This window comes from Macaca nemestrina, chromosome 2 (assembly GCF_043159975.1).
Source record: "Macaca nemestrina isolate mMacNem1 chromosome 2, mMacNem.hap1, whole genome shotgun sequence".
NCBI lineage: Eukaryota > Metazoa > Chordata > Mammalia > Primates > Cercopithecidae > Macaca > Macaca nemestrina.
In genome coordinates, this window is record NC_092126.1 from 92,284,878 (window position 1) to 92,303,695 (window position 18,818).

The following is an 18,818-nucleotide window of genomic DNA, read 5'->3' on the forward strand; positions in this document are numbered from 1 at the left end:
ATATCTTATTTCGTGCCTTCTTAAGGTATCAGTATTTCCAAGTTGTCTACTAAAGTCTCCTACACAATGGTGTTCTGGGTCCTTGAATTTTTAATGGCTTTTGTTTTATGAATTTCGATGTTATGGTGTCACTACTGTCTATTTTATTAAGATAAAACTTCTCTCATCTTATAGTTTTTGCTCCAATTCTACTTCGGTTAATAGCAATATAGTAATATTACTGCAGATTTCCTTCCAGTTTATGACTTACCCACTCTCTCATTGTTACATTTAGCCTTCCTGGGTCATTTTGCTTTAGGTGTGTTTCTTGCAAACAACATTATAGTTAAGTTTATTCCATATCTTTCAATAGCAGTCATCATTTATGTGTAATGCCTTATGTGATTATTCTTGGGCCTTAATATCTTATCCTATATTCTATTTAGTGTATTTTCTCCCTACATCATGGCTATGATCTCTGATACAGTATTTCTCCCTTAACACTTGGCAGATATTCTTCAGGAGCCTTCCAGCAGTGTCTACTGTGAAAAAGGGTGAGGTTAGCTTGGTTTTTAATCTCTTATATCTAGGTAATCTGCGTTTTCATCTTGAATTTTCTTCCATCTTTTGATACTCTAAATTCAACAGGACGTGTTGGTTTTTCTTACTTTTCTTTGTTATTTTTGAGATGGAGTCTTGCTCTGTCGCCCAGGCTAGAGTGCAGTGGCGCAATCTCAGCTCACTACAACTTCTGCCTCCTGGGTTCAAGTAATTCTCCTGCCTCAGTCTCCTCAGTAGCTGGGATTACAGGCATGCACCACAACGCCTGGCTAACTTTTTTGCATTTTTAGTAGAGACAGGGTTTCATTATGTTGGCCAGGGTGGTCTTGAACTCCTGGCCTCAAGTGATCTGCCTGCCTCAGCCTCCCAAAGTGCTGAGATTACGGGCATGAGCCACAGCGCCTGGCCCCTCTTTTAATTACTTTTTAAAAACTACTTCATAAGACCCTTAGACCTTCAACTCAATGTTTTTCTTCAACTAAGATTTTTTTTTTTTTTTTTTTTTTTTTTTGAGACGGAGTCTGGCTCTGTCACCCAGGCTGGAGTGCAGTGGCCGGATCTCAGCTCACTGCAAGCTCCACCTCCGGGGTTTACGCCATTCTCCTACCTCAGCCTCCCGAGTAGCTGGGACTACAGGCGCCCGCCAACTCGCCCAGCTAGTTTTTTTTGCATTTTTTAGTAGAGACGGGGTTTCACTGTGTTAGCCAGGATGGTCTCGATCTCCTGACCTTGTGATTCGCCCGTCTCGGCCTCCCAAAGTGCTGGGATTACAGGCTTGAGCCACCGCGCCTGGCCACTAAGATATTTTTTTAAAAATTACTTCTTGGCTATCCTTCTGCTTCCAGCCAAAACAGAGAAATAATGATTGGATTTGCTCCACACCTTAAAGAACTAAAAACAACTGGACAAAAATATATAAAACATGGTTCTAAAAACACTGGATATCAGTCAACGAAGGAGTGTGCCTCTGAGAAACAATAAATAAAAGAGGCCGGGTGTGGTGGCTCACACCTGTAATCCCAGCACTTTGGGAGGCTGAGGTGGGCAGATCACCTGAGGTCAGGAGTTCGAGACCAGCCTGCCCAACATAGTGAAACCCTGTCTCTACCAAAAATATAAAAATTAGCACAGTGTGGTGGCAGGTGCCGGCAGTCCCAGCTACTTGGGAGGTTGAGGCAGGAGAATCCCTTGAACCTGGGAGGCGGAGGTTGCAGTGAGCCGAGATCACGCCACTGTACTCCAGCCTGGGTGAAAGAATGAGACTCTGTCTCAAAATAAATAAGTAAATAAATAAATAATTCCTACAACTGCTCCATCTTACTACCTTACTATGAAAGTTTACAGGTCGTGGTGAAGGGAAGAGAAACGCAGCTGGAGCCCACTGGCCTCCCTGAGTTGAGGAGACAGCACTGGGAATCCAAGAAGCCCACAGCAGCTAGAGTTCACAGAGAGTGTCGGAGAGGGCAAAGTTTGGCAAAGAGAAAACTCCAGAGGCATGTGGAGGGCCTCTTTTAGGTATTCAACTGAGTACCAATCAGCAGAGTCGTGTGAGAAAACTAATCAAGCAGAAAAGAAACACCCAAAGAGATTAGAGGAAACAAACCCTGGTGCATACATAGGATGAGAATGATGCCTATCCTCTCCAGCCAGAGGGAAAACCTCATAATACACAGGAAAAACCTCATAATTTATAGGGAAGAGGGTTTGTAAGTCTTTTGCCTCACCAGTGGGGCAAAATTAAGCACACACAGTGTGACTCTGGTCCCATCTAACAAAACTTACATGCAAACCCTGTAATGATCAAATCATTTCCAAGTAACTTAACTTGGCCAGTCTGATTTTAGCTATGCCCCAGAGCAAACCTAAACAATATTTTTATGAATATAGAATTATCTAGCATCCAACAAGGTAAAATTCACAATGTCTGGTATCTAATAAAAATTCACCAGACATGCAAAAAAGCAAGAAAATATGACCTATAATTAGGAGAAAAATTAATCAGTTGAAAAAAACAGAAAAAGTCACAGAAGATAAAATTAATAGACAAGGACAATGACAATGTCTGGGATGAAAAGTGCACTGGATGGGATCATGGCTGATTAGATACTACAGAAGAGAAAAGACGCATGAAGGCAAAGCAGTAGGAACCATCCAAAGTAAAATACAAGAAAAATATCCTGAACAATAAAATGAACAGAACATGAGGGAGCTCTGGGAAAACTTCAAGTAGTTTAATGTCTCTGTAACTTAAAGTCTCCAAAGGAAGGAAGAGAGGAGACAGAAAAAAAATCTGATTGGGGCCGGGGTGCAGTGGCTCACGCCTTTAATCTCAGCACTTTGGGAGGCCGAGGCGGGCGGATCACCTGAGGTCAGGAGTTTGAGACCAGCCTGGCCAACATAATAAAACCCCACCTCCACGAAAAATACAAAAAATTAGCCAGGCATGGTGGTGTGTGCCTGCAGTCCCAGCTACTCAGGAGGATGAGGCAAGAGAATTGCTTGAACCCGGGAGGTGGAGGTTGCTGAGAACCCAGGAGGTGGAGGTTGTAGTGAGCCAAGATCGTGCAATTGTACTCCAGCCTGGCTGACAAAGAGAGAGTCGGTCAAAAGAAAGGAAAGAAAGAAAAGAAAGAAAGAAATTCATAGATCCAAACACAAGAAACATGAAGAAGGGCCAGGCATGGTGGCTCACTCCTGAATTTCGAGCACTTTGGGAGGCTAAGGCAAAAGATCACTTCAGCCCAGGAGTTCGAGACCAGCCTGGGCAACATGGCAAGACCCTATCTCTGCAAAAAATACACACACACACACACAAATAGCCAGGCATGGTGGCATGCACCTGTATACCCAGCTACTTGGGCCCAGGGAAGTTGAGGCTGCAGTGAGCCATGATTGCACCACTGCACTCCAGCCTGGGTGACAGAGTGAAACCCAGTCTTAAAAAAAAAAAAAAAAAAAAATTATGGCTTTAAGTTCCAATATGAGAAATTTTAAAAAGTTCCAAATCAATGACATCAGCTTCTATCTTAAAAAGTTCCAAATCAATGACATCAGCTTCTATCTTAAAAAACTAGAAAAAAGTCCGGGCGCAGTGGCTCATGCCTATAATCCCAGCACTTTGGGAGGCCGAGGTGGGCGGATCACCTGAGGTCAGGAGTTTGAGACCAGCCTGACCACAGGGAGAAACCCTGTCTCTACTAAAAATACAAAAAATATCAGCCGGGCGTGTTGGCGCATGCCTGTAATCCCAGCTACTCAGGAAGGTGAGGCAGGAGAATCACTTGAACCTTGGAGGCAGAGGTTGTGGGGAGCTCACATTGCGCCATTGCACTCCGGCCTGGGCAACAAGAGTGAAACTCCGTCTCAAAAAAAAAAAAAAGAAAAAAAAAGAAAAGAAAAGAAAAGAAAAGAAAACAAGGCCGGGCACGGTGGCTCACGCCTGTAATCCCAGCACTTTGGGAGGAAGAGGCAGGCGGATCACAAGGTCAAGAGATCGAGACCATCCTAGCCAACATGGTGAAACCCGTCTCTACTAAAAATTCAAAAATTAGCTGAGCATGGTGGCGTGCACCTGTAGTCCCAGTTACCTGGGAGGCTGAGGCAGGAGAATCACTTGAATCCAGGAGGCAGAGGTTGCAGTGAGCTGAGATTGCGCCACTATACTCCAGCCTGGCAACAGAGCGAGACTCTGTCTCAAAAAAAAAAAAAAAAGAAAAGAAAGAAAAAAAACCTAGAAAAAGAAAAGCAAATGAAGCCCAAGTGATCAGTTTGGCTTTGTTTCCCCACCCAAATCTCATCTTGAATTGTAATCCCCAAATCTCCAAGTGTTGTGAGGGAGCCGGTGGGAGGTAACTGAATCATGGGGGTGGGCTCCCTGAAGGCTGTTCTTGCCATAGTGAGTTCTCACGAGATCTGATGGTTTACAAGGGGCTTCCCCCTTCGCACTCATTCTCTCTCCTGCCACCCTGTGGAGAGGTGCCTTCCACCACGATTGTAAGTTTCCTGAGGCCTCCCCAGCCATGCAGAACTGTGAGTCTATTCAACCTCTTTTCTTTATAAATTACCCGGTGTCAGGTATTTCTTCATAGCAGTGTGAGAACGAACTAATACACCACGGAAGCAGTAGAAAAGAAATAATAAAGATGAGAGTGAAAGATCAATGAAACAGAAAAACAGCAGAGTATCATTCAGAACAAAAGCTGGTACTCTGAGCAGATAGTTGATTGATAGATAGGTATAGATATAGATAAAATAAAAAAACTTCTAGCCAGATATATTTATTGCTAAGGCTGCAATAGCAAAGCACCACAAGCTGGTTGGCTTAAACAAAAGGAATGTATTGTCTCACAGTTCTGGAGGCTAGAAGCTTGAAACCAAGATATCTGAGGGCTGTGACAGAAAGATCTGTAATCTTCTCTCTGTCCTGTAGATGACTGTCTTCTCCTGTGTCTCTTCACATCATCTTCCCTCTATGCTTGTCTGTCTCCAAATTTCCCCCTTTTATAAGGACAATAGTCATGCTGGATTAGTGTCATCCAATCCATTATGACCTCATTTTAACCAATTATATCTGGACCAACCTTATTTTCAAATAAGGTCACAGTCTGAGGTCCTGGGCTTGAAGACTTCAACACATAAATTTTAGATGGGCACAATTCAACCTACAGTCCTAGACTATCAGGAAAAAAGTAAAACACAAATTACCAACATCATACGTGAGAGCAGGATATCCTGTAAACTCTATAGATATCAAAAATAATTAAGGGAGTATAATAAACAGCTATAAGCCAATAAATATGACAATGGAGATGATATAGATAAAATCTTTGAAAGTTCACTCAAAAAGAAATTGATAACCTAAAAAGCCCTATAACTAATATGATACCACATTATAAACTGTAAATATATACAATTTAATTTGCCAATTATACCTTAATAAAGTGGGGGCTGGGGAGGAAAAAAGCCTTGATCTATGATAGAAATAACTGAATCTGGCACTGAGTTAATGAAAATAATAATCACGGTTCACAATTATTAACAGTGTCTTTACTGCTGAGAGACACCTAGAGGCCCCATAAATATAGAGTCAAATGGAAAGTTTCAGCAACTCAATCAGTGAATATATGGGGCTCAGCCACAAATGAAACTATTACGGTTTGATTTCTAAGCCTAACATTCTAAACAGTGTGAGAAATGTCACTGTTGAAATCCTCACTGAATATAATTTGAAAGTAAAAATATAATAAAGTTGGTCATAATTTCATAGGAAAAAAGGAAAACTGTTATATATACAGTATCTTTGTTTGAACCATTTTATTCCAAATGGAAGGCTTCTATATTTACTTATAGTTTTAAAAGATGGTACTAATGTTTTGACTTAAATAAAAAAAAAAAAAAAGAAAATCAATGTAAACACACCATTTTAACTGACTGGAAAAAACCACACGAACACCTCACTAGATGGAGAAAAAGTATTTGACGAAAATTCAACACTCATTCCTGATAAAGAATTTAGCAAATTATGAGAGAACATCTCAATGTGATAAAAGTAATGGGCCGAGAGATAGAGAGGGTTAAAGTTTGCTGCTCTAAAACTCTATTAATCTAACCAGGTTGGCCTAAGGCGAAGAGGTGGGAATGAGGTGAGCACAGCATTTACTTTCTCTGATGTTTTCTACAAAATCATGTAAAACAAAAATAACTCTCAGTAAGTGCACGATAAAGAAAAGCTAATTTTTTCCCCAAAAATGTCTTGTTACAAAATTAGAATGTTTCTCATACATTAAAATCCTTGGCAATTATGGTACTTTTGGACACTCTAGTCATATGTGATCTGCTTAGGTAACCTAACTCAAGCAGTATCCTACCTTCTTTTAACACCCCTCCCCATCAATTCTGACTATTTCATAATCATTTTGATTGTCATTCAAAATGTTATTTTCACTTTATCCTAATTTACAGACACCTATGACTAGCTTATCCTCTTATATACTGAGTACTTTTTACCTGGCTTAATCTATTTATGGTTATCTGTTTAGGTAGTTTTATAAAATATGAAGTAGTTTATAAATAATTGATACCAGCGAGGCATGGTAGCTCATGCCTCGTAATCCCAGCACTTTGGGAGGCTGAGGTGGGAGGACCGCTGAGCCCAGGAGTTCAAGAGCAGCCTGGGCAACATAATGAGACTCTGCCTCTACCAAAGATTTAAAAAAAAACAAAAAAAAAAAACCAGCCAGCTGTGGTGGTGAGTGCCTGCAGTCCCAGTACTCCTGAGGTTGAGGCAGGAAGATCACTTGAGCCTAGGAGTTCAAGGCTGCTGTGAGATATGACCATGCCACTGCCCTGTAGCCTGGGCAACCAAGTGAGACCCTGTCTCTAAATAATAATAATTATTATTATTTATACCATTTACTGAGCATCTAATACCTAATTTAGTCTCCACACCATTCTCTGATGTAGGTGGTATTATCCCTATTTTAAAAACTGAAGAATCTTAGGTTCACGAAGATTAGACAGCATGACTAGCGTCACACAGGTGCTTGATGGCAGCAGAACTAAGATTAGTCCCGGGCTGCACTGCCTTCAAAAGCTATACTCCACACTCATCAGCTGCTGTTTTCATCCTTATTGTTCTCTCTGAGTTGTTTGCTTTGGTCCCAGAGATACAACACTTTTTTCTCATCTAAATTCACTGTTAGAACATCCATGATCTGCTTGTTTACTCATGATAATCCCTCCCTCTACTTTGAAAAAAAAAAAAAAGTGATATTCACCAGCAATTAAAAACCTAGGTTGCCAGGAACAATGGCTCATGCCTGTAATCCCAACACTTTGGGAGGCTGAGGCAGGAGGATTGCTTCAGCTCAGGAGTTCGAGACCGGCCTGGACAACATGGCAAAACTCCATCTCTATAAAAAAATACAAAAATTGGCCGTGTATGGTGGTGTGTGCCTGTAATCCTAGCTACCAGGAGACTGAGGTGGGAGGATTGCTTGAGCCCAGGAGGTCGAGGCCACAGTGAGCCATGACTGTGCTGTTGTAATCCAGCCTGGATGACAGAGCAAGACTGTCTCAAAAAATCAAACAACAACAACAACAACAACAAAATCCAACAATAATAAAAAAGATCTAGGACTACGAATTGAAGCTTTCTTTTTTAAAAAAATCAAAAACGCTTATTACTTGGAGATTCAAAGTTATGAGAGCACATTATTTATAAGAATCCTTGGAGGCAATTTGTTGTTAAAATCATGCCACAGAGCTCAATATTTTAAATGCATAATAAATTTTCTCTGGAAATGCTATTCACTTACACTGACAGCATTAATATCTGAGACATGTCCCGTGAAAGACTGTCTACACATTCCATCTCGAATATCCCATAATTTGGAAGAGGCATCACAAGCACCAGAAACAAAAGTCCTCATGTCAGGACTCACAGAAAGACTCATCACATCTCCAGAATGCCCAGTGAATGTGGTGGTCTGCTGGGCAGTTTCGATGTCCCATAAAGCACTGTAATTAAAAATAAAATACAACACTTAATGACAATGACCTCTTCTTATGTCAGTTCCTGCTACCACCCTCACACCCATAATCAGTGTGCTTCTGAAATAAACTTACCAAGTTGTGTCTCCTGAACTTGTAACAATTTGGCTGTCATCTAAAAAACGACAGCAGGACAAGTACCCTACAGCATAAAGAGTAGCAAATTTTAGGTTATCACTGATTGAATATCTCAGCTACCATATGAAATAGCAATACATATTGTTAAAAATAGAATACTTGGGCAACAACATAGTTCTACTTTTAGTTACTTCAAATCCTACACTGTCTATAAATTAAATGTTATCAACAAACCATTCTTAGGCATTTACCGTGTTAATGACATTGTGCTGGGTACTCTGAAAGCTACCAAACTGAGCAAGACACAGCCCCTGCCACCTAAGACAATTACCTTGGGAAGAACTATAATCTATGGCCGACTGTGTTAAGCACCCTGGAGAAATACTTTTAAAATACTGTGAGAGGACGCCTCTGGGCGCACCGCCTGTGAGTTAGCCCTGCTCTGCAAGGAGTGGTTAAAAAAATTTTTTTTCAAATAAAAAATATTAAAAAAAAAAATATCGTGAGAAATCAAAAGAACAACAGTGAAGACTTTATGAAAGATGTGGCATTTGAATGCTCAGCATTCATCAGTGTTTCAAAACACGGAAATGTCAGGAAAACATCATTCTAGAGATTTTATAAAAGCAAGGTCAAATAGTATGGTTAAAAATTCAGATGGATGGAAACCAGATCAGTGGCAATAAATTCCTAATTAACACCATTAACCCAATACTACACTACTGAACTATGATGGGCACACTGGCAAACAAAGCAATACACTATCATGGTGAAAAGTATTTCACTAATGCACCTTAATGCATACTCTCAACTATATAATTGAGTACAGATGCCACAATCCCATAATGGTTATATGGCAGCAGAAAATGGAGAACATTTTATTTGCTTTATTTTTCATGAGTTTGAATTTTGTGCCATAAACTTATCATTTTTACAAAAACAATACAGCTATTTTTGAAAGAAAAACAAAATTATGATTGTTTGTATGACTATAAAAAGTTAATGTTTCCTTTGGTTCATAATAATTTCTTTTCCCACCCGATTAATCCTCATCCTTTAGCCAGCCGAGCACAATCTGTTATATGACCTTGATCAGCACATTCTACACAAGGAATCACGTGTGGTGGGAAAGAATATTTAAGGAAGCTCACCTGTGTGACCCGGCAACTCTCGGCTCACTCTCACATTTCCCTCTCTGGTCTTTAAGTTATATATAGAGCAGATGTTGTCCAAGCCTCCACAGGCAACATAATTACCAGAGGGAGCATAAGCACAGGTCATCACCCAGGAGGACCTCAAAGGAATAGCATGCATCTGTAGGGCACACACCAGTCACACATCACTCAGATTACAAAAACCATCATCTATTGCATAAACCCATTTACAATGAAGTAAATATTACTAAAAATTAAATACATCTAAGAAAGATAAGTCAAATAAAATAATGGCTTGAGAAAGTGAACCATGAAAAATAAAATGCTAATGCACATTAAAATGCCTATTATTTTGTATTATCAAATCATGAGTCAAAAAGTGCTCTTCTTGGAAATAATTCTCTTAATAAAGAACATAAAGAAGTTTCAATGTTAATATATTGCCATTTGAAAAATTAAGTGTAAAATGTTAAAGGTTTTAATAGAATTTTCATTTTTGTAATAGTGCTCAAAATTCCTCAAACATAACTCTGAACAAGAACTAGGGAGATAATTAGCAAGTCTCAGAGTCGATTACATGAGTCTTCTATGAAAAGATGACACTAGCATCCCTCTATTAATAGGCCCTTATTCTGGGCTCTCATTCAAACAATGGTGATAGTTTTGCATTGATCTGGTCACAACGCTATCTGCTGCCTTATTACCCTAACACCAATAATTTGAAAGTCAGATGGAAAAAAGTAAGGTGTATGAGAATACCACGGCTAAACAGTCCATACAGGGAATCAACACATGGCAGGATTACTACTATGCTCTCACTTAACCTAAAATAATATGCTTAAAATACATTTTTTGGTTTTATGAAAATATAGTTGAAAGATAACATGCTTAATGATGATCAATAAAGAAAAACTATTATATTACAAAACTGTCTTAGCCTGCTTTAAAATCTCAATCGGGTTGAAGCTATTGTTTATTTCACAAAATGGTATTTTCAAATGTTTAATAAAAATACTAATATGTATACACAGAGTATAAATGTCTTAAACTTATCAAAGTATTCTTGAAGCTTTTTCACTACCACTCAACAATTTTAAACTGGGGATTCCTTCCAGTGGATGTATTAGGACCATCCACAGTCTGTTACCCCCAAGAGATCTAAACAAGTTGTCATTTGCCTCCAATCTACTGTATCTTCTAAGCAGTCCAGAAGCACAAATCAATGCCTGGAGTGGGCCAAAGAAGAGCTTCACACTAGCCATCTAACTTATCCACAACTAGAAATTACAATCTCTGGGTCTTTGTCACATTAGGAAATGGGGATTTTAAAAAATCATTTATTAGTACATGTATAATGGTACTTTTTCTAATATTCATAAATTAAATATGAGCACTCTAGTAAAACACAAAGTCATCTTTGGAAATAAAAAAGGGTTAAACATTAAAAGCAAACACTAAGACAAAAGAGAAGAACTAGATTAAAATAAACTATAATAAATTTAACCCAGGAAGCAATTTAAGTTTGAGGTAAAAGAATAAAGGAAAGAACTGGTAAACAGCCAAACAAATATAAGGTTATTTAAAAATAATTATGAAGAAATTCTACCTTATTTGTTGTATAGCTATCCCAAATAATTAATTTTCCATCTTGGGAAGCACTGACTAGCAGCCTAGAGGAACAAACACAAAAATAATTTGACACTTAGAGGGAAAAAACAGCTTAAATTGGTTATGCATTGCATTAATGTAGAATAATTCAGAAAAAAATACAATCTTTATAATTAAAAACTTGATACCAAAATATGTTCTTCCAACTTTTAAAAAATGTATGCTGCATGCCAAAAATTTTGAACATGTTTCATAAAATAAAATTTAGCAACTGACTAAAAATGTCTGGCTATGATTAAACTTTTTTGTCATAACAACATTTTAGTTATACAAGATTTGGAGGGATATTAGCTGACTGGTTTAGTACTTACTGACTTACTTAAATTTAATGACAAGAATGTACATAGTAGCCTAACAACCATACTTCATCCAATCTAAAAACACCAATTGAGAGCCTGAGAATATGACAGTACTAGAGGTACAATGCAGGATACATCTCCTGCTCTTGAGGCCTCTACCATCTGGTGAAGATAAGACATTTACTCATATTTATACTAAATCAAATAAGTAAAAACTGTCAGAAGAGGGGTATAAAATAAATACCACAGGAGAGTAAAGGAGGAACAATGGCTAGTTGAGTTAATCAAAAGAGAATGAGTCTTGAAAGAAAATGTTGAGAGCTAAAGACAGAGAAAAGGCTGTATTTTAGGAGAAAGCTTTAAGATCAATGACAGGTAGAAAAACACAGTGAGTGTTTCAGAAATTGTGAGTCTTCCAGTAGTACAGAGTTTGTGAGAAAAAGGAAAAATAAGGTGAGAAAAGCAGACTGGGCTTAAACTGCAGAAAGCTTTGTTAAGCTAGAGTATGAACTCCTAAGTAATTTTAGCCACTAAATTCGTTTTGTTTGGATTTTTTTTTTTTTTTTTTTTTTGGAGACAGAGTCTCACTGTGTCACCCAGGCTGGAGTCCAATGGCGTGATCTCAGCTCACTGCAACCTCTGTCTCTCAGGTTCAAGTGATTCTCCTGCCTCAGCCTCCCGAATGGCTGGCATAACAGGTGCACACCACCACAACTGGTAAGATGGGATCTCACCATGTTGGCCAGGCTGGTCTCGAACTCTTGACCTCAAGTGATCCACCTGCTTGGCCTCCCAAAGTTCTAGGATTACAGGTATAAACCACCACGCCCAGCCTTGTTTGGAATTTTTATTTTTCACCATGGTGTAAAATTCAAAAAATAAAAAAGGATATACAGAAAAAAATTTAAAAGGCCCCTTCCTGGGTCTATCATCAGCCACCCAGTTATTTACCTTCCCTAGAGGTAAATAAATTTATCAGGTTCTCAGGTAGCAATCACTACAAAGTTTTACAAAAGGGAAGATCTATCTGATAGTGGCGTATAGGATGGAATCTAAAGAAAATTCTTTTTTTTTTAATTTTTTTTAATTTTTTTTTTTTATTTTTTGAGACGGAGTCTTGCTCTGTAGCCCGGGCTGGAGTTCAGTGGCCAGATCTCAGTTCACTGCAAGCTCCGCCTCCCGGGTTTACGCCATTCTCCTGCCTCAGCCTCCCGAGTAGCTGGGACTACAGGCGCCCGCCACCTCGCCCGGCTAGTTTTTTGTATTTTTAGTAGAGACGGAGTTTCACCATGTTAGCCAGGATGGTCTTGATCTCCTGACCTCGTGATCCGCCCGTCTCGGCCTCCCAAAGTGCTGGGATTACAGGCTTGAGCCACCGCGCCCGGCCAAGAAAATTCTTTAGAAATCAATTGCCATCATCAGCATAAGAGTTAAGGAGAACATTAAGTAATGGACTGACAATACGATGGGTGGGAAGACTATGTGAGATAGGTTCCTGGGTGATACTTTCAGTTTTCTATGAAGATTAACAGTCTTGAGAAAATGTTTAAGGAAAGCAAGAACCATAAACACTGTTTCATGTTATTATATTTTGAATTAAAAATATGCTTTATCAACAGGTAAACTATTTTTATCTTAAACTCCTTTAAGAAAAAGAGTAAGATATTCGGCCAGGCGCGGTAGCTCACACCTGATTAATCCCAGCACTTTGGGAGGCTGAGGCGGTTGGATCACCTGAGGGGCAGGAGTTCAAGACCAGGCTGGCTAACATGGTGAAACCCCCTCTCTACTAAAAATAGAAAAATTAGTCAGGCATGGTTGTGGATGCTGTAATCCCAGCTACTTGGGAGGCTAAGGCAGGAGAAGCCACTGAACCTGGGAGGCAGAGGTTGCAGTGAGCCGATATCGCCCATTGCACTTCAGCCTGGGCAATAAGAGTGAAACCCTGTCTCAAAAAAAAAAAAAAAAAAAAGAAAGAAAGAAAAAGATGAAGACATTATGTCAGTTGTCAATTGTATACTTTTATGACATGTCGATATTATTGTGGTCAAGTATCCCAATTAGAGCAACAATTGAGGCTTCTTCTACTTTACAATTTTAGTGTCTCCAGGGAGAAGAGAATAAACGTGCAACTTCTATTAAAAAACAGAAGTTTCTCGGTTTAGGCATTTCCCATTAAGATTAACCAAATCAAAGGAACAAGTAAATCACTGTGGCAGCAGACACACCTGCTATTGCCAGACAATGGAAAAAGCACAGGCTGCACTGTAGCCTTATACACATAGTGAATGACAGTGATGAGCAATCTATGTAACTGCAGGCCAGGTGGCAGCTGTGCGTGTGCCCCTGCACCTGCAGACGGTCAGCTTGCACATTCAAGTACACGCCTTTCTGTGATGGGGTCAAGGGAGTAAAAGATGTATTCAATAGAAATAACTTTGTTTGGTGTAATTTCCATTATTTGCAAATTTATGTATTAAGTACCTATAGCAATAACCAATAACTTGCACATAGAAGGTGTTGAATAAATATTTGCTTATTAACTGAAGTCTCAAAGTTAATACACAGGAAAAATGCTTTGAGCATATTTAAAAAACACAGTCTGCAATGTCCCACTGCAAAGAAAAGGAATCCTCTTCTAAACAGTTGTCCTGGATTCCATATTAAAAATTTTTTAACTTTTAAAGAGTCAATTAATATTCTTAGTGAAAGCAACATGTTCCTTCATCTGAGATGCATTTTCTGCAAATGCTTCATGAATATACTTTTTAAACAAAGAAAATGCAAATGATAGTTCTTAATGAAAATAATTCTGAGACAGTTTAAAAATGACAGGTAATGACAGGTACAAACCTGGAATCGTATCCCCAGTGCATAGCATAGATTTTAGCTAGGTGGCCCCTCAGTGTACGTCTTGTTCGCATTTGTATTCGACCCACGGAGTCCATATTTGATGTAATCTTTTGAAAGCAACAAAAATGTTATTCTTTACCTTAGTCATGGTTCATGAGACAACTTGAACTACAAACAGTGAGGAGTGAAAAAAACAAACATAAAGTACATTTATAGTAATCGAAGAAATTTAATAGATATAATTCCACAGAGCCGTTATGGGATAAATATGTTCATGAAAATTATGATTAGTTTAAAATAATCCTACGTGCTATTATAAATAATATATATAAATATATAATAAGAATGCCTTCTGCAGACTGTTAACTAAAAATAGATAAACCTCTATGCTTTAATAAAAAGCCAGCCACAAATAAAAATCTAGTAGCAAATGATCACAGTAAACATTTATAATTTTAACTGTAAGAAAGCCAATTTTATATTTGTAAAGCACATAAAATACTTCCTTAATAATAATTATCAATATTAATTAAACATGAAGCCTTCCAAAGATTTTTAAAATATTAGTTTTCTTAACCCCTCTTACTATCATTCCCAACCTACGAGTTTTCACAAGGAAAAAAAACCACTTAATTCGGGTATACCAAAAAGAATCAGAAACTATTTAAAAAGAAGCATAAACTATATGAATCTATATATACATATATACATACATAAATATACATAATCCTTTTTTTTTTTTTTTGAGACAGAGTCTTACTCTGTGTCCTAGGCTGGAATGCAGTGGTGTGATCTTGGCTCATTGTAAAATCTGCCTACCAGGTTCAAGCGATTATCCTGCCTCAGCCTACCAAGTAGCTAGGATTACAGGCAGGCACCACCAGGCCCAGCTAATTTTTTTTTCTAGTAGAGACAGGGTTTCACCATGTTGGCCAGGCTGGCCTCAAACTCCTGACCCCAAGTGATCCTCCCACCTCAGCCTCCCAAAGTACTGGGATTACAGGCATGAGCCACCATGCTTGGCCTTGAATCTATATATATACACATATGTGTGTGTGTGTATACTTATGCATACATATATATATGTACATATATATATATAATTTTTTTTTTTTTCTTTGAGACGGCGTCTCACTCTGTCGCCCAGGCTGGAATGCAATGGTGCAATCTTGGCTCACTGCAACCTCTGCCTCCCGGGTTCAAGTAATTCTCCTGCTTCAACCTCCCGACTAGCTGGGATTATGCCCAGATAACTTTTTGTATTTTTAGTAGAGATGAGGTTTCACCATGTTGGTATAGCTGGTATATTTGTATAGCATTTATTTTTCCATAGACGTCTATTTTAACAATATATTTTAAAAAGCACTCGCACTGTATAGCATTTGGCAAATTATAAAGTGCTTTTACACGAGATTTCATTTAACTTTTTTCAATTAAGTACTAATACAAGGATCTGTCATTTGCCTCAATGTCAAATTATTTTATGAGTTACCAAAATGAAATAAAGAAAAACAAAACTTTACCTGAACAAGCGTTGCATCATTACATGCTTTCCGAGCATCCTGAAGTAAAGAAGGATGATTATAATGCATTTAGAAACCTGTGGAATGACTACAGTGATACTTTTTTTGAAAATGTAGATTTGCTAATTTACTTTTCACTATACCACATAATCTTTAAAAAATGTTTTAACATAAAAACCATATAACCTAAATCGAACCATTTTAACCATTTTAAGGCATATAATCCAGTGGTTTTTAGTATCACGATGTTGTGTAACCATCACCACTAATTACAGAACATTTACATCACCCCAAAAAAGAAACCCCGTATCTCCTAATTCCTTTTTCTCTCACAGCCCTTAACAATCACTAATTTACTTTATTTCTCTATGGATTTGCCTCTTCTGAACAAAATCTGAGAGATGTCAATAAAAATTTGAGAGACCTCAAATTTTAATACAAACTGAAAAGGATTATCAAAAGGAAGATGGTGAAGCAGAAATTAACAAAAAATTAAAGACTGCAAAGAGATATTTAATAAACAAAAAAAGTTTTAAACCAAACTTAATCAGTTTTTTAAAAATTTATCAGTTAACAAATTTAGAGGATTTATACACATAGAAAAATAAGAAATGCAATTAAATCCTTTCTGCTAGACTGAAACTTTTTTCCACAAAGGTTACAGTAGTATCCTCTTCAATTTTTTTTTTTCCTATACAGTGTTTAAGTACTTGCATACTCCTGGGCAAGGAGAAGGCACACAATGTTTGCTGAATAAATGTCCCAAATGGACAACTTGTTCCAGTCAGCCAAGGGAAAAATGCCTGCTTCAGCTCACAGCAAACACTGGATGGCGGACATGATCTTTCTGGCTGCCCTTTCAACCTATTTATAACCACTTAGAATATTTCTAAGTAAGGGTGTTCACAAGCAGTGGCACAAAACATATGATTTTATTTTTTCATTCTTAGCCAAATTGTGGGTTTAAAGACCTCATCTGGTAAGGAATAATGTAGCCCACTTTCCTATAATGAAGAGTTTCCAGAAATGACAGTGATGGGCCTGGACCATGTTCCAAAAATGGTAGAGTTGAAGACCAAATTCTTAAAAAAGGTTCTTTGACTTCAAGCTTCATGAAAATGAAGTACCATTGTTTAGACTATCTTTTTAAATTTAGTTAGTTGTTAAAAAAACTTGGTTGAACACTACGTGTCAGGCACTATTCTAGGCACCAACAGACACCAAAAATCTCTGCCCTCATTGAGCTTACATTAATATTAGTAACACAATTTAAAAACTGCAAATGGAAATTACTGAACTACGGTGAAAATTGGTAACAAAAATTATCATGTTGGAACACAAGAATTCTACAAATATGTTAGCAGTGGTTCTGTGCAAAATTACATTATGCAAAGATTCTATTTACACTGAGAACTCTCTCTTATGAACACTATTATCCATTATAAAACAGAATATAAGGCCAGGCATGATGGCTCATGCCTATAATCCCAGCACTTTGGGAGGCTGAGGGGGAAGCACTGCTTGAGCCCAGGAGTTTTAGACAAGCCTGGGCAAACAGTGAGACCCTGTCTCTGAGAAAAAAAAAAAAAAGAAAGCAAAACAAAACCAACAAAAAAACCAGAATATAAAGTATTCCCAATTAAAGGCTGAATTCGTACTGTCCAGCACCACAAGAAACACAAAATCTGGTAAGATCTTTGTGCAAAAGAAAGATGATACATACTTTTTTCCAAATCAAAGACATAACAATTACACAAGAGGACGGGCGCGGTGGCTCAAGCCTGTAATCCCAGAACTTTGGGAGGCCGAGGCGGGCGGATCACAAGGTCAGGAGATCGAGACCACAGTGAAACCCCGTCTCTACTAAAAATACAAAAAATTAGCCGGGCGCGGTGGCGGGCGCCTGTAGTCCCAGCTACTCAGGAGGCTGAGGCAGGAGAATGGCGGGAACCCGGGAGGCGGAGCTTGCAGTGAGCCGAGATCGCGCCACTGCACTCCAGCCTGGGCAACAGCGTGAGACTCTGTCTCAAAAAAAAAAAAAAAAAAAAAAAAAAAAATTACACAAGAAAACAAAATGTTTTCTCTATTTGCATTTTTTAAAATTTAAAACAAATAATCTACTACAATACATAATAAATATATATTATACCATGTATTTATACCATAGTAAGGTAAAAATATAGATCATATTTCTGGATGGGAGGAGGAAGAAAGGAAAGTTTTGTTTTTTTTTTTTTGAGACGGAGTCTCGCTTTGTTGCCCAGGGTGGAGTGCAGTGGCGTGATCTCGGCTCACTGCAAGCTCCGCCTCCCGGGTTCATGCCATTCTCCTGCCTCAGCCTCCAGAGTAGCTGGGACTATAGGCGCCTGCCACCACTCCTGGCTAATTTTTTTTTTTTAATTTTTAGTAGAGACAGGGTTTCATCGTGTTAGCCAGGATGGTTTCGATCTCCTGACCTCGTGATCCACCCACCTCGGCCTCCCAAAGTGCTGGGATTACAGGTGTGAGCACCGCGCCCAGCCGGAAAGATTTTTAAATATAGTGTGACAATTAAACTAAGAAAAGTATGTAGTATTTTACATATATGTGGTTACTTGAAATCACGGGAGGAGATGATTTGGTGAGCACCTGCGCCCACGACATTGTGCTTGGGATGCTAGTGAGATATGAAGATGATTAAGACACAAAATTATCCATTTAGCTACAAACAGTAGGGGTAAACGTGCACAAGGAACTACAACACAAGGCAGACCGTGATCAGCTCTATAACAGAAGTCCAACATGCTGCACGAGTAAAAATCTGCCACTTGCTGGCAGTAGACTAAGTCCTCTATGTGTTATTTCACTTAATCCTCTGCAGAAACATATAAAGTGGGGTACTGGTACTCTTGCTTCACAGCAAAGATACTGATCATCAGTGAAGTTAAGAAACTTGGCCAGACGCGAGAGCTCACACCTGTAATCCCAACACTTTGGGAGGCCAAGGCAGGCAGATCACAAGGTCAAGAGATCGAGACCACCCTGGCCAACATAGTGAAACCCCGTTTCTACTAAAAATACAAAATTAGCTGGGCATGGTGGTGTGCGCCTGTAGACCCAGCTGCTCGGGAGGCTGAGGCAGGAGAATCGCTTGAACCTGGGAGAAAGAGGTT

General features: G+C 38.7%; 1 protein-coding gene across 1 annotated transcript in view; it reads right to left on the reverse strand.

Annotated features, from left to right (window-relative positions):
• Positions 1-18,818, reverse strand: part of LOC105489969 (G protein subunit beta 4) — a 59,521-nt gene that overhangs the window by 10,915 nt on the left and 29,788 nt on the right. The window contains exons 3-8 of the mRNA XM_011755146.2: positions 15,667-15,705; positions 14,144-14,250; positions 10,930-10,993; positions 9,321-9,483; positions 8,167-8,233; positions 7,857-8,058 (exon numbers count right to left, since the gene is read on the reverse strand). Of these exons, the coding sequence (XP_011753448.1) occupies positions 7,857-8,058; positions 8,167-8,233; positions 9,321-9,483; positions 10,930-10,993; positions 14,144-14,250; positions 15,667-15,705 (642 nt within the window). The remainder of the gene's footprint in view (positions 1-7,856; positions 8,059-8,166; positions 8,234-9,320; positions 9,484-10,929; positions 10,994-14,143; positions 14,251-15,666; positions 15,706-18,818) is intronic.